Source organism: Athene noctua, chromosome 1, assembly GCF_965140245.1.
Source record: "Athene noctua chromosome 1, bAthNoc1.hap1.1, whole genome shotgun sequence".
In the NCBI taxonomy this organism is placed as follows: Eukaryota; Metazoa; Chordata; class Aves; order Strigiformes; family Strigidae; genus Athene; species Athene noctua.
This window is the reverse complement of record NC_134037.1, coordinates 165,023,516-165,039,814: the sequence shown is the minus strand read 5'-3', so window position 1 is coordinate 165,039,814 and position 16,299 is coordinate 165,023,516. Positions and strand designations below refer to the sequence as shown.

The 16,299-nt window shown below is 41.4% G+C and overlaps 1 protein-coding gene across 2 annotated transcripts in view; it reads left to right on the top strand.

Moving 5' to 3' along the window:
- The first annotated feature begins 817 nt into the window (after positions 1 to 817).
- Positions 818 to 16,299, top strand: part of ERG (ETS transcription factor ERG) — a 109,789-nt gene continuing 94,307 nt past the window's right edge. For both annotated transcript variants that reach the window (XM_074903837.1, XM_074903821.1), the window contains exon 1: positions 818 to 906. In XM_074903837.1, coding sequence (XP_074759938.1) covers positions 868 to 906 — 39 coding nt within the window. In that variant the 5' untranslated portion in view covers positions 818 to 867. The remainder of the gene's footprint in view (positions 907 to 16,299) is intronic.

Sequence of the window (16,299 nt, the reverse complement as noted above, 5' to 3'; positions counted from 1 at the left end):
TAAAAGGTGAAAGAAGTTCAAGGTCATGAGCAAAAGGAAACCTCTTGCATGAGAAATGGGAATTTCCAGGCTTTTAGGGAGACTGGAGAAAAAAGCAGATTACTTTAAATGATATTTGTGTTCCTACATTTTTCCATGTTTTCTAGTTTCCTGATTTATCAATCTCACTTTATTAGCAGTTGTTTGATGTTCTTGTTACTAAGCAGTACTTTACATTATTTACATTAAATATTTGTATTATTTTACATTGTTTTAATGTTCCCCTACCCCTTGCACATGCAGAAAAATGTTCCCTGCCTGCCCCAACCCCTCTGTACTTTATTACCGGACATGGATAAGGGATCTCAGAAGATCCACGCTCTGAAGTGCTGTTAATTGAGCGCCTGGACCAGATTTGCAGCTCTTGTAAATGGGCAGAACTTCAGTGAAATTATACTTATTTATATCAGCTCCAAATCTGTCCCAATCCTGCTGTATGTTTCTAAATTGGGAAGAAGGGATATGCACCCTGATATTTTGGGTGCATAATGGGACTGTGCAAGGCAGAGCACATCCCAGAGTTCTTATTTTGGGAAAATTGTCCATTACAGATAAAGACCAGTTTTCCATGCAAATTTTAGGGCTGTTTTCTCCTGTATGAAATATATTCTAAACAGACTGTGTGGAAACAGAAATGTCTTAGAGCTTCAGCTGTACTTGTTCTTGACGAGGTCTGGGGAAGGAAAGATGCTTATCAGTCTATAAAAAGATAAGAGATTTCTATTGAAAATAAACTTTTAAGATACAATCATGTGACTTTTGTTTCTTTGCTTATGCAGCTGCCTTGGGATCTGAGCTCCTGGTAAACACATTGGCCTGTTAAAGGACATGATTCAGACTGTCCCAGATCCAGCAGCTCACATCAAGGTTAGTTTCCTGTTTATTGTGAGTCCTCAGATGTTTTGAGAGTGATAAAATGAAAGAATATGTATACATACTGCAGGTTTTCTTGCATGTTTAGAAACTGTGCTACTGCACAACACCGGCTGTTCATTCCTCAATATTTATATGCTGTTGTCTGAGTCAGTCCTTTAGTCTTTGTTGCTGACACCTGTACTAATGTGCTCTGAAGTATGTGGATATTTTGAGGATAACTTTTTCTAAGATTAAAATCCCTTGATCATCCTTTAATGTTTGGTGTGCTTGATAAAATACACCTACTTGAAAAATACTGAATTCATATGTCCCCAGTTCTGCTCCATGAAAGCCAGTGGCAAACATTAAGTTCAACCTGAGAAGGAAAACGAGCATAATGCAAAAATTCAGAGGCAAAGAAACATCCTGCTGAAAAGATTCAGTAGTTTTATGTAAGTCATAGGAGTGAAGATACTGAACTGTGCTTTTGCCTTTAAAAGCAACATTGTTTTGCTACTTTTCAAAAACTGTTTTTACTTTATTGTTCCTGTTATTGCAACTGTTACTGTGTCCTTCTCATCCTTCTTCACTGAAGGCTAGGAACCTGCTAGACTGAGCAGGCATAGCTGATGATGTGTTGCTAAGAAAAAGACGTTTTGGGGCATTGCACTTAAAACAGCAGCATCTGAGCCTCACAGACTGGTTTGGGGGATACTCTATTTCTGCCTCACTATTTCGTCATCTAGAGGTTTTGTTTGCAGTGGTTTCCTGACTGCTTCGAGAGAAGAAAAAGCAATTCTGTTTCACAAAATAAAAAGACAGTCTTATAGCAGTGTCTTAGATGGGAAAGCCTGTTTAGTCATACATGCAAATAATATGATGAAATCGCATACTTACCGTGCACATGGATTTTGCTGTCTAAAATACTGCTGGTGTAATAAGTTTGCTATAATCAAAGAAATAGATCAGCCATGCTAAGCAGGCTCTAAGTGAAAAGTTTTCTTTTGCTCTTTCTGACTGCCTTTCTGTCTGTCTGTCTTTCTGTCTTGCGTTGAAGTTACATTTTCTACAACTTCTTTCATGAAGTTTCTTCTCAGTCGAGTGCTATTTACCAGTCAGCAGCTCTCTATAGAAAAGCTTCATTTTTTCAACTTATTTTTAACTGCATGAAAATGGAATATTATTTTAAACAACTCACACTTCCTGTTAAAGGCAGTGAATGAAAGAAGCTCTCTATATAACTCCCTACAGCACTTTTGGATTGTGTTTAGATACTAGAACGACTGGCAGTAGTGTGAGAGCTTGTCCCTTCCCTCTCTCCAAGTTTTCCAAAACCCAGCACTTTAACAGTTTTCAGTTGTTTTTATGAAAAGAGCAGAACACCCGCACTGAAGGCAGTCTTACCCCAACCTGTCTTGTCACCTGGATTTCAACCAGTAAGACTTCAAAAATATTAAGGGGATTTAGTACCTCTTCATGCTGTTTAAGTGTCCACAGTGCAAGAATAACATTAAGAACATAGTTTCATGCTTTCTGCCAAAACTGATATTTGAAATAGGTTTTTTTAACCATGGGAGTTTGTGAGGGGAGGGCTGGGTATGCATGCATCTTGTTATGTCAACTAAAAGAGAGCTGCATAAAAATCTCTCTAGTTACGTGTTCAAGGGAACCTATAGGAGGCTATTTTCAGCAGAACGGCACACAGAAGTTGCTGTTACATTGAAAAAGGGTGCAAGGAAGGCAATTACTTTAACACTGCATTTGGGATAGGAAAGCTAGCCAACTAGACATCAAATCCTTCACATTTCTGTTTATGTCGTTGGGGTCTGCTTTGGTCTAAACACATTCTTCAGAAAGCTGCCAGGGATGGATGCTCTGTTCATTTAGACTTTTAAAGTGGATATAACTACATTCTTAAAAATCAGTTATGAGAAAGTGTAGTGCATGGGACGTGGGAATGACTATTTGGTGTGATGGTTTTAGCTATCTATCATTGCTGTGGTGAGACAGAAGGGACAAACTGTGTTCATTACAGTCATCCTTGGTATGGTTTTCTTTAGTTAACTGTACTCCGTCAGGTGGGTCACATGGTATTGTTTCTTTTCTTGTCTTGAATAAGCAGACACAGCCTCATCTGTGCACATTTAGAGCTGTAACATTGAAGATCACTTTCTAGGAGTGTCTGAATTATTAAGATGTGACAGATTTATGATTTGAGTTTTCTGCCTGAACATGTGCAGAAAATTAATGCGAAAGATAAATGAATATGGCAATATGAATATTCAGAGACATCTTTTTTGCAGAAAGGGTGATTTTATTTGCATTATGTATGTATGCTATTTTAAAATCTGCCTTTCCCACCACCAGGAGAAAATGTAACAAGTCTCACAGCTCTTGTGCTCTGTTCCTGAATGAGAAATGGTTAAGTGCTGGATTCCAGTGCCCAGGCAGATCCTGTCCAATTGTGGGAAAGTTTTGAAAGTCTTAATGTGTGTGTCCTCATTTTGTTTGGGAAGCTTCATTCTGTTTGGGCAGCTTCATTCCCTGGCTACTAAAGATTAAGCTTTACATTTTTCAGCCTGAATGAGGCATCCAAAATTGATATGGTGAACTTGTGTTCCCGCTGCTCCCCAGTGCCTAGTTTCCCCTGAGTCACAGCCTTGTGTTTTGCCCAAGCATAAAGGAAAGAAACATTTGATGTGGTCAAGAAAATGTACATGTTCAGACCTTTAGTTCCAGTTCAGTAAAATATGGGGAATTTTGACCGTGATCTTCAAGCAGTTCCACACATGTTTAGTGCCTGTGAGAGGGCTGAAATAAGTAAGACTACTCACAATGAAAAAGTTGAGTGTGTACCTAGTGGTTTGTGTGATCAGCACCCTAGTTTAACAAGGTTTGCTATGGCTAAAGGCTTAAATAGTACCATTAGTTTGGATTAGTGGCAAACTGTTAAGAAAATAAGTGTTTATTTTATTGAAAGCAATACAAATGATTTCTTGCTCTGTAATATTCCTCATTAGAATGAAGACATTATTTTTGTACAGTCATTTGGGCAGTTTTTGATAGTTGCAAGGTCTTGGGTACAAGGTGCTCACATTTATTGAGGTTTGTTTATTCCCTCACTCTTCTAGAAGGTTTTCTCTAATGAGTCTGCACTCTGGAGAGGAGTTTGTAGACAGGACTCTCTGCAACCAACTGTCCTCACATCTCTACCCTGCCCATGCCACTGAAAGGGACTATCATTTTAATTGGGTGCTATAAAATTTTTTAATGTTAATCATAGTGTTAAGGAAGATTTTTGTCTATGGTGTCGGGATCAAGGTTCTTTTGTCACCCATAGAAGTTTTCAAACACAGCAAAAGTGGATCTCTTATTCTGTGTACACCAAGAGTCACTCTAGAAAATGAACCATCTTTGCTGTGTTGCATAAATGTGCTGAATACAGTTTTCACCAGGAAGCTGAGCCTTTGTGTGTCGGTCTGATCTATTTTGCTTTGGGTAGTTTGTCATTTGGGAGGTACATAAGGATCTAGTTGCTTAGACTGGTATTAAAGAAAGCAACTTAAGCAGAGTTATATCTAATCAAAACCAAAAGAAAGTTTAGAGAAGTTTTCAAGAAGTCAGTGGCTAGGTTGTCGCTTTGTATAGTCAAGACTGACATTTACATACATGTTTTAATGTGATTTTTTTTTGTTGCTCTGTCATTCATTAAACTCTAGTTCTTGTAACAGTAGTCACAGAAACACAGTGCAAATGCTACCTGGGATTTACATGTTTTGTTTTTAGTGATACATGCTTTGTGAATACTGACTATTGAATAAAACTTCTAATTTTTTAAGGGTTAAATTCTGCTTTCAGCGGCCTCATTTGCAAAGATTAAATGCTTATTTGATTTTAGTTAGCTTGTGCCATCACTGCAAGGGAATTTTGTGGAACCAATTCTCAGGATAAAATGAGTAACTGCTGTTCATTTGGCCCTCACTGGGAGAGGAAGAATCCAGGGTATGGCTTGAAGGTAAAGAAATTACTACATTTGTCAGGAATGGAGTCTAATCTGGGGTAGATGGGTATAGTTTTCACTGAATCAAAGCTGATTTATGCCAATGGAAGATTTGGTCTGTGTATATTTAGGTGGTTCAATTCTTCTGTTCCTTGGTGATGATTTTGAGATCTAGGAAGTCTGAAGAGACTGGTGAATGGCAGCAGCTGAACAGAGGTGCTTGTGGATTGCATAGCCACCTTTTGCCTTGTAGAAGTTGAGAATGAGAGACACTTTGCATGCCAGATAGCTTAATCAAAGAGGACATTTTTTATAAAAATTCTCAGAGGACATCAAACACTTTGAGCCAAATTCAACCGGTCTTTTTCCATACAACCTAATTTGTTCTGTAAATGTAACTAGAGGTTGTTGCCTCTGAATCTATCAAATTAAGGTTACCAAATCTGAAAGCTGTACCTAGTATTACAATGAAGGAAAAGCTGGTTTCTCAGAAGAAATAGAAGAAATACTCTGTAGCTGTTTCTGAAAATTACTCCTGAATTTAACATTTATGTGCCTAGGCTATGAATTAGGTGGCACATGCACATCTCCGTGCACAGCATCCCGTGTTGTCTTTGGAAGTATTACTAAACCTGATCCCAGAACTCCTTTGCTGGCCAAAGAATATGTTGGATTTCAAACTGTGGCAGCGTAGAGAAGCTGCTGGATGTACCTAATCTCTTGTGTTATGGTTAAATCTGATTTTTTAAACTTGTATTATTCATTAAGGAGCATATTCTGGGTCTGATATAATCTGTTATTTTTCCTGGAATTGTAGAGTCTCTAAATAGAATCCAAGACTTCATTATGCTGGTAGTTTTGTATGTACAATACAGTCTCTGCCTGAATGGGCAAGGGGAACAAGAAGGGAAGGAGGATAGAATTGCTGTTATCCTCTGGGATAAGGAGGATAAAGTCAGGCTTTTCCTTCCACCTCTTTTTAGGATCTTGACTAAGCTAGGAGCCTAGTCTTTGTGGATTCTTTGCATTGCTAAAGCACGTCTTTCATTGCTTATAAAATGATATTTGGGCAGCTCAGCTAAGAGTGAGAGCATGGAAAACTGAGCCAAAGATACAAAGAGCTTTGCCCAAAGTCACATGTGAAGTAAGCTAGTGGCAGACACATTGCAGCATAGTTGAGCAGGCGATCCATATGGAGTATGCAATACTACTGTATCACAGTATGTCACCACTGGAGTCAATTTGATAACATACTCCCATCGCCTCCAGAAAATATGGAATAACTGCCGCTGATAGTTGTTGGCTAATGAGCCAAACCTCCCACAGGTATGAATCGGTGATGACCCTGTGGATGTATTGCCTGCAGTGGCCTCTAGCTATGAGACAGTGCCTTTAGCCCCAGTGCACAGAGGTGAACAAGCTACTGTGGGTTATCTGGGCTGCAAACTTGCTGGCTGACAGCTGCTCCAGGATAACTGCTGCATGCAGGCTCTCATCTTGTGGGTTACAAATGTCCCTTGGTGACGGATGTGAAAAAGCATCAGTATCAGCAGTCCCCAAAGCTGCCGTTGCTGAGTAGCTGTAAGTCTCATCCCCTTCGCTTACCCCTCACTGTGTACTTCATTCATTATTCTGGCAAAACTTTAAAAGCTCTTCCCCTGCATCTGTACTGACAGGGTAACACCACTGTTTCAGTTTCACTATGCTTCTTACTAATTAGGCGAGCTGGATCACAGTTGCTAAGTCTTGTCTGAGCAATAGCCCTGGTTCACTCTGAGTTCTCATAAAATAAAGCAACTGAGTTTATCATGAATGTGGGTGACACTCATGTGCACCAGAGCTCATTCACTGAGCCCCCAAAGTGCCAGGCTTAAAATCTGGTGCATTATTTCCATCCTCTGTCAGCATACGTGAGTATGCTGTAATAATGCCAGAATCACTACTGTATTTGAAAGCTAGAATCTCCTTATATGCAGAAGTTGTGATTTACTTCTCAGAAGTTTTGAATTCTGGATTGTAACCAAATGATTACCATAGAGTTTACATGAGTAAATTCTTCTTTTCCCTTTTTTTTTTTTTTTTTTTTTCTTTTCTCTTGAACTCTGCCTCCTCCTCTTTGCCTGAGCAAATACCTTCTTGCTAAAGGAAAAGAAAGATAATGGCTTCTGTGTACTGTAATTGATGAACTTTCAGCAATTCGGAGCAAATCCAAGATTGCTGCCAACAGCCAGATGGAAAACAGTGTTAATGACATGTTCAAAGAAAAGTATGTTATTTTGATAGGGGATGGTCTAGAGACTTTAATCTCTATTGTTCTGGGGACTAATGGCATGGATAATTCCTTAAGTGAGGCCATTTTTAAACAAAAGTTATCTTTTTCGTAGGCAGGAAAGAGCAAACTGAAGAGTACCAAATGCATTTTCAATGCTCTGGCTGATATATATGCTTTACACTAACCCTTTGTTATGTGGAGTCGGATGTGTTCACATCTCATTTCTGCAGTCTGCCAGATGGTTAAAAGTTGGAACGTTTCTACTGCTGATGAGTAGAAATCATAAAATGGACGGTCCTGGAAACTAGAGCTAGGGTGGCAAGCTGAGGGTGTGGAGAAACAAGAAAGACTGTGACAAGGACAAAAAGAGGATGAAAAGGCTTTGGGGAAACTGGGAAACAAGATTCCTCCCCTTCCTCTTCCTCCCCTGTAGAGCCTGGAATGGGATGGAGGACTCCCAGATCGCAGGCTAGTTTTGCTGCCTGTAAATCTGTCAAGCCCACTGCCAAAGTAGGTGTCTCCTCCTTCTTAGGTCCTGGCCTAAGTGGCAGATGGGGCCAACAGCTCCACTAGCCCAAGTGTCCATGCTGTGTTTCGTACCGCCATGGCTGTGCCTTTTGCACATGGCCACAGTGAGAGCACTAAAGGGAAGGGGTGCAAGAAAGTCTTCCTAAGGGCACTCCACCAGTGCGGTGCCTGGGAAGCCTTGGGACTTCAAGAGGCTGTAGTGACAGTTTAATGTACATTGGATTTGCATTTTACTTTGTTCTGGCCACAAATATCCCAAGTAATGGGTCGTATTTAACCTTTCTTGAGAGATTATTTCCCATAACTCATCATCATGAAGCATTTCCTCATGTGTAGCCACCCTGCTCCCCTCTTTGACCAGCCTTTGTATATCTGTTCTCTACAGATCCAAACTCCTTTAATTTCACACTGCTTTTGCTCCTCCTCACCTTCTAATAGAGGGAGATTTATAGGAGAATTTCAGGGGAGGCTGCCAAGCATCCCACAGCCTGTCCACATTAGTTCTGGTCACAGTCTGTTTCAGGTGATGGGGGCCAGGCAGCCTTCCCCCCATCACCACTGCAGCTGCATCCAGCCCTGCTGTCAGCTATACTTGTTGCTTTGTCACGAATCACCATGTTGCTATCCTTCTGGTAACACCTTCTAGAGCTGGAAGGTATACTCCGAGGGCTGTTGCTCCTGAAGCCCCTGAACAGGGCGAGTTGCTTCACTTGGGCTTGGTGATGTGCTTCCTCTGCACATGATGCTAAAAAAATTAATTTTGTCTCTCACTCTCCCTTCTTTCTCTATCTTCCCCTCGCCCCTTTATTTAGATCTCATATTGCATACTGACAACCACCCTCCTTAAATCTGGAATCTTACATCATTATTTCCCACCCATGTTCTAATCTCCTCAAGACTCATTTGGACTATTTCAGCAGTCCTGTTGGTGTCCCAACGTTGATTTTAGGGTGTAATATCTTTTGCTGATGTGCTGTTTAATCCCCTTCTTTAGATTATTAATACAGACATTACCTCATAAACAGTTATGGGTGTTTGATTAGATACTTTCCACCAACTTGCTAGTTTATCATTTGCCGTAAGTCTTTGCCCGTTACTCTGTTGGACATTTTGAGACACTCGGTGTTTTTTCCCAAGCCATGAAAAATACTTCTTCTTTGGCTCAAGCCAGTAGCCAGTATTTGGGTATTTCCAGGCATGTTTCCTTAGAAAAAGAAACTGATTCTATACCTTAGGTGTATTCTGAGTGCAATTTGTTTTTTTTTAATTGAAAAAGTGCATCCTGAGCTTTTTGCCCTAAAAGAGCAGAAAGTATGACAAGACCACTGCTGTCGCCCTAAATTCCTGTCTGTTTCGCCAGGAGCCCTGTACGCATCAGGCTCTACAGTGTGCTCTCTTCACTCTTTGGTCCTCAGAAATACAGTTTTCTGCTGCCTAATAATCTGCAAACCCCAAATGTTGCCCTCCAGATTTACAACATGTTTAAACTCAACTAATGTGGGTGAGTTTTACGGTATTACATCCCCTACATCCCTAGGCCAGTACTTCTCTTTCTTCCAGTGTTTTTTTTGTGACACAAAAGGGATCAATTTCTTCTGCTGCTGAAGCCTGAAAAGAGTGTTTGGCATGTACATTATATATTTCATGTTGTCTGTGATTACCTTGGATCAAAGATAAACTTGCTGGCAGTCATTATCACCTCCTTGCAGAGCAGCAGAAATTTGGTAGGACACTGTAACCTGCTATTTCAAATTCAACAAAGTAGCACTCAGAAGGAGGTAGGTAAATCTGCGGTGTGCTGTGAGTCTTCCAGGATGAGCTGACATAATTATTTGTCCATACTGCCTTGGTCATATATAGAGATTTTCCAGGAACCCAGAAACCTGGCAGATGTCAGGGCAGTGAATAACGTGGGAGGAATCCTGCAAATGTGAGAAATCCTGTGTCCAGCATGATCAGCCCTCGGGCTGAGCACTGCCTGTGCTTCTCGGATAGGTGTCGGAAGAAGCATACTGCAGTACGTTGGCTTAAATCAATGGTAATCTTGCTGGATCAGAAATCTGAACACGCACCAGATGTTGCCACTGCCCCTAAGGGAACAGCTGGGAATAGGAAAGGGAGCTTTGTTCCCAAACACATAACCCTTTTTACCTGTGTTTTATGATTTCTGCTCTGTCATGGGGCCTTGCATTGTGAACAGTAACACTCGCTTCATAGCCTCCACGGAGGAAAAATAGAGTAAGATGGGATAACTTTAAAATGGCAAATGATCAGGGAGAGCATGAAGATGTCCTGGATGAGACACTCAGCTAACTCTAACTGCTTTTGGTTGGTATTTAGTCTCTGGGTCCCCTCTATAGAGAATGGAAAAAGACCTAAATTAGAAAAAGGTGAATAGTCCTTGGGAAGCGCCTGTGTCTTTTCACTGTTAACATGGAGGCTCTAGAGTAGTTATATTAAGCACAGGGGGACTTGCACGTGGCTCTTCCTTAGATGGACTGAATCCTATCTTACATGGCAAATCCTCAATATGTAACACAGAACTGGGGATACACCCAAGCCTCTTCCAAATCTGAAAGCAGTATAATAACATCAGGATGACATTTTACACAAGTGTAGTAACCCTTTGGAAAGCAGGGAGTAGATGGCAGCCTGTGCAGGAGCAGCCATGTCCCAAAGCCAAGTCTGGATGTCAGGATAGGAGGGAGGTTTGCATGGCAGAACCGCAGGTGATGTCTGAAGACACCTGGGGTACAGTCTGTGCTGCCTTGTCAGCAGGAGACAGGTTAAGCTGCCTTCCTCCCAGCCTCCAAGCTTCCTGGCAAAGGAACCTGTGTAGGTGAGCAGGGAGGGAGCTGTAGGGCTCTCCTGTAGGATCTCTCCACTGAGAAGACATGGGGCCAAGGGCTGCAGAGCACAGCGTGCTGCGTGGCATGGACCTGGCTGGCACACGTGTCCGGGTCTGGGATAGCAGAGCTTCCCTGCCCAACATTTATACTAAGAGACCCTCAAAATGAACTCAGAATGAACAAAAAAAATGTTTAAAACTTGAAGTGGAGGCCGACTGAGAATTCAGATTCATTCAGTTAGAGAAACTAAAGGAAGCCACCTACTACTCAGTTACAGCTTCAGAAAATCTTTCCAATTCTGTCCGAGCTGTCCCAGAGCTGCAGCCAGTTGGCTAACAGCACGTGAGCCATCACAGAGCCATTATTAACTCAGACAGAGGAAAATATACTTTCAGTTATTACATGCTAATAAAGCACAAACTAAACAAATTTAGGCAACAGAAGCAATTATATCATTAAACATTTAACTGCAAGATTGACTTAGATTGTTAATAATTCAAACCAAAGCATGCACACAAAGAGGAAGGTAATTTTAACAATTGAATCTAATCAGTGCCTCAGTTCAAATGCATGGCTATAAATGTCAAAATACATAAGATCTGATGCAAGAACAGAAGTGGAACCAGAATGGATGAGCATTCCTCACTTCCTCGCTTGACCAGACTCCTCTAATTGGGAGGAAGTTAAACACATGGAGTGGGGGAACTTTGTGAGCTGGGTTATCTCCAGAGCTCTCTTTGGATACCAGTCAGCGTTCCTGACCAGCCTTTCAAAATCTTCAGGAAGCAGTGAACTGAGGCATACATTTCAGGCTCAGCCTCATGCTTGCATGAGCCCTTCCACATTCTGCTGCCATTGCCTGCGACAGAGGATCAGCTGGATCCTTACCAAATGAAGAGAGGGCTGCAATGAGGGATGGCTCCCCACAAAAGGAATGGAGAAAGTCCCATCCTTATCTGTTTGCATTGGAAGGAAGGGAGAGACTGTCGTGGGCTGCAGCAGAAGGTGGGTTTGGTGAAGATCAGTGCTGTTGGGGTGCAGGATGGTGGGATGTTCTCTCAGCTACAGGGTTGTATTTGTTGTCATAGTTTATGGCAGGCTGCTCCCTTTGAAAAAGTGTAAATCTTAATCACATAAAACTGATATGCTGCCATATTTACCCATCTCACATCTCACTGGTTGTCCTACATCATGTTTTAGTATATAAGTTACATGACAGAGTTATCCAGGGGTTGCCAGCTGACACAGAAACAAACCCTCATGTTAAATTGCCTGCAGATGTCCTCTTCCAACTCCTGTAAGGAACTTCTACCAGTTCTCTCTCTCTCTCTTTTTTTTTTCTTTTCTTTTTTTTTTTTTTTTTCTTGTGTGTGTTAAATAAAAGCAGCAGAAGAGGGGGAAAACAATCTCAGTTGAATTTCTGTGCTAGTGCCTCTGTTTGCAGGACAGGAAGCCTTAAGAAGACAATGCAATTTATAGGCAAGTACAACAAAAAACCCTGTGAGGATTTCCATGAACTTTAGTGGACCAAATGAGTTGTGGTTATTTTTAAGACTGAAGCTGACTGAATAATGCCAAGCCTTATGTTGTCAAGGTGGGCTTTACAGAAGATTCAGACCTGAGGAGGTGAGAAGACCTTTATGTTCTGTCGGCTGTAATTTATTTGATACTAGTACTTATGGCTTAGAGTTTTGACCAGACATCCCTTTTGTTTTGATATTGATTTAAAGAAATCAGGATTTTATCTGATGGACTTAACTTCTTATTCGGTTTGGCAGAAATCTCCAAGTAAGATTGTGACATTCTTGAAAACATTCACTGTTTCCATTTACATAATTAGGAATTTTTGTTTTGTTTTTGTTTTCATTGTATGAATTTATTTAAGTTTGTGAACTTTTTGCCTGGCTGTCCCCTTTTGTTGGGGAAATCACAGAATGTTGTTTCTTTTTGCTGGCTGGAGGAGTATGGGCTATTTATGCGTAGTTTTAAAATACGCTTTCTGTGAGTGCTTACATGTTCCTCTTTGCAGTGTGATATTTCTGGATGATCAGTCTAGCCAAAAGCAACTGCTAAAGGTTAGCAGAGAGCAGAACTCCCATTTAGACACCTACATTAAATACTGTCCCTTCAAAAGCTGTGAGTGCCAAACAACTCCCACTTGGAACAATGGAAGCTGGTGAGTGCCGACAGCTTCCGAAAATCTGTTCTCACACGACTTCAAAAGAGATTGATTAACATGTCCAGCACACTGTTTTTTTTTTCTGTACTTGCTTAGGACTGCTTGGAGAATATGAGTTGCACTTGGAGTGTGCTCAGCAGTTGCAGATGATGCACTAAGAGGAAGGTTCTTGCTGAGAAGGTGGAGTTCCAGGTGGCTCAGCAGGTAGGCAGGTGGGCAGGCACCATATTGCCAAGCTTGCTTCAGGAGAGCTTTGGTCAGGAGTGTTAAACTTTGCTAGACAGGTAGAAGGAAAGCCCTGGAGAGCTACCTCTGTAACTCCCCCACGTGGATCTTTTTTCAGTAAGAAAACAAAAGCAGTTTTCCCACTTGTCTTAAACTGCTTCGGAAGTGACATAAACAAAACCAGAAAATGCCACTCTGACATTACTGAAATAGGGATGTCCAGTTGTGAAATTATAGTAATATAACTTGCATTCAAACTTCATGTCCTGCGTAACTTCCATGTGGGGCAAAGGAGATAAATTTGCTCTCTGGAGCTACACATGCACTTCTTTCTTTTGTTTAACCCTGAAACACTTTTCTGTTCCCTTCTGTGATGATGGAGAGAGGCCTGCAGGAAAAGCAGGGTAGAAATTAATGTTTTGGAAGCTCTATTTCTAAACTAAGTTATCTTTGTGGCTTTCTGAAATTTCCTTTTAATTCTATCTATCACAAATCACCAGCCTTTTTTTTTCAGTAAAGCAGACCGTTCAAGAACAATAGGACTGTGCTAAAAGGAGGAATGATTAATTCTGAAAATCAAATAATGAGTTTCAGTTATCGTTGCTTTTTAAACATGGTAAACAGGTTGGGGACCAATATGCTTGCAAATGACCTAAGTCTTCCTTTCCAGTGGTAATCCGTATTCTTTTGAAAAGCTAATAAAAGTGGTGTATGAAAGAAATTCCTGGGGCACTGCAGAACTCACCCTCCTAGGGAGAGAGCCAGATGTGCCGGTTAATAACCTAGCAAGCATTCAAAGCCAGGGCAGTAACCGCTTGGTATCACCTAAGCCAGACGTTTGTGTCAGTGCAAGGCAATATCGCATACTGGTCACATTCACAGCAGAGAGCTGGAAGACATGTGCAGCCTTATTAAAGGAATTAAAAAAAAAAAAAAAAAGAAAGGAAGAGAAAAGGAGGGGACATGGAGAAGGAGAGGGAGACAATGTGTCTGTCCTGAGAAGCAGCAAAGTAGCAGACACACTCCTCCACATGTGCATTAGTCTGTCAGCCTGAATTCTGTTATCCAGATGTTGGGGTGGATCCTATGGCAGGGACCACGAATGAAAAGGCTTTTAAAAGAAATCATATTTCAGTGGTGAAATTAACATTACCACATTTTTCACATGCATTCTAGTGCAGTTTTTCAGAATACTTTAGTAAAAGAACAAATTCTAGATTTAGTGCTTTTTACAGGCTTATTTGGCAATGCCTCTTCCAAACATAAGCGTACATGTGTGAAACTTGTAAATTGCTTTTAGAACCAAGATGCCTTAGAGTAAACAGCATGTTAAAATTCTTCTCAAACCAGTCCTACTGAACTGAAAATTGTTTGTGGAGGGGGTCCTGAAATCTAGTGGGCCTTTCTCAAGGCTCCACTCCTCAGCATCAAACCCTTTGAGAGCTTTGGCCATCACTTCAAAACAGTGCTTAGGCATAATAAAAACGTATATATTTACAGTGGCAATCAGACCACATCAGCATCAAAAAAGATTTTTTTTAAATCCCAAATTTACTTTCCCAGGTGCAGCAGAAAAATAAATTACTTATGGCATTTATGGCATATTTGTAACTTGAAACTGATGGCTTCACATTACTGGGCATAACGTGTGCGGCATATAAACAAACACTGCACAAAAAGACAAGTCCCAGCTTTGTCTCTTTGACACTTTGCTTCTGTGAGCGGGGATCCCACAAGAACGCCACATGTGTATTTCTGCTGAGCTTGTGTTTACGTTGAGCTCGGCTCAGCCCTGTCCTGATCTTGCCCACACATGGCAGGATCAGGACATCTGATGGGAAACTGGGGTGCGGTGATAGGAGACAATGTGCATGCCTGACCAGCCATGGTCATCACTGGGGAGAGGGAGAGCATCTATGAATAAACATTTATTTGAATGTGTTAAACAATGTGGTTGTTGCTCTTGCCTGTAAATTTTTCATGAGGCCTCAGGAATGCCAAATTTACGTAAAAAGATAGTGATATGCAAATTTTACATAATTTGTAAATTATTAACCTCATATTCATGACTGGTAAGGAGTTAGTTTCAGCTATTGCAGAAAGCAGAATGTGGGTACATGGAAACTTGAAGAGTGGATTTCTGATTATGCTGCAAATAGAAACAAGGCAATTTTATATCAGTATTAGTACAGTGCACTTTGGAAGCAGTCTGGATGTTTTCATACATAATTATGGCTTCAATAAAATTGTTAATTTATAGAGACAGCTGGTGTATCTTTTCCCGTGTTGGAATAGTATCAGCTGAGTAGGCCTTGTGGGAAATCTTAGTTTGTAATTTTGGTAAAAGCCAGACACACAGATGTAGATTTCTTTGTGGCATTTCACCGTTGGATGTGATCTCGACTCTGCTGTGAATCTCAGAAGTTAGTGGACCTCTGCAGTTCATTCTTGCATCTGTCACACAGTACGTGGGGAGGTGCAGCACCACCTAATGAGGGTAAAAATAATAGTATTTTCCTTCGTGATACAGCCAGAGTGTAGTTCTGAGTGCCCGGCAGAGATAACCAAGCTAGCCGAGGATGTCCAGTCCAGCTTCGGTGCTGCCCACAGGAGAGGTGTGCTAGCATGATGCTGACGGCTTGCTACCTCACCCTGTTTGGCCGTCTCACTGTTTGAATTCAGCATCCCCTCTTGCCCTAGGAGAGGGGAGGAGGGGGTTTGTGGCTGCCTGCCCCTGCCCTCTCGGGCCTCAAGGAACCGAGTGTTATCTCAGACACCCATTAACCTCGCAGTCTGCCCTGGCGTTGAACACACGCCTGAGACGGGGCTGGGCTGAGAGCTGCTGGGGCTCCGTGGGCGAGAGCTTTCCAGGCATAGCAGCCCGTCATTGAACACTGCAGTTTGTCAGAGTGAGAGCTTGGAGCCGGCAGGGTGTGATTCATCCATCCCGGCTAGGTCTCTGAGGCAATCTGACATTATTCGGACTGATATCATTAATTAATGAGGGCTGAATGTTATTCTTAGACACTGGATTGAGTATTGGGTAGAGAAGCCTATGAAAGGGCTCTTTGATTTTGGAAAATTCCTATGGCACTGTCAAATTTGCTAACAAAATTAAATCATCTGCCAACTTTCCGAGTTAAGGAGCACATCCCTTCTGGAGGTTTGACTGAGTCTCCTCAGTACCTTCTTGGGATCAAGGGATTATTTGATTCATATTAATGCCGAATGAAATGATAGATAGCCTCCAAAAACCAGTCATATTAAATCTGTCAGGCAGGCTTTGGAGAAAGTACTTTTGTTTGTTTGCTTCAGCACGGTTTGATCCTCCCCCACCTTTGTTTGGCTGTGT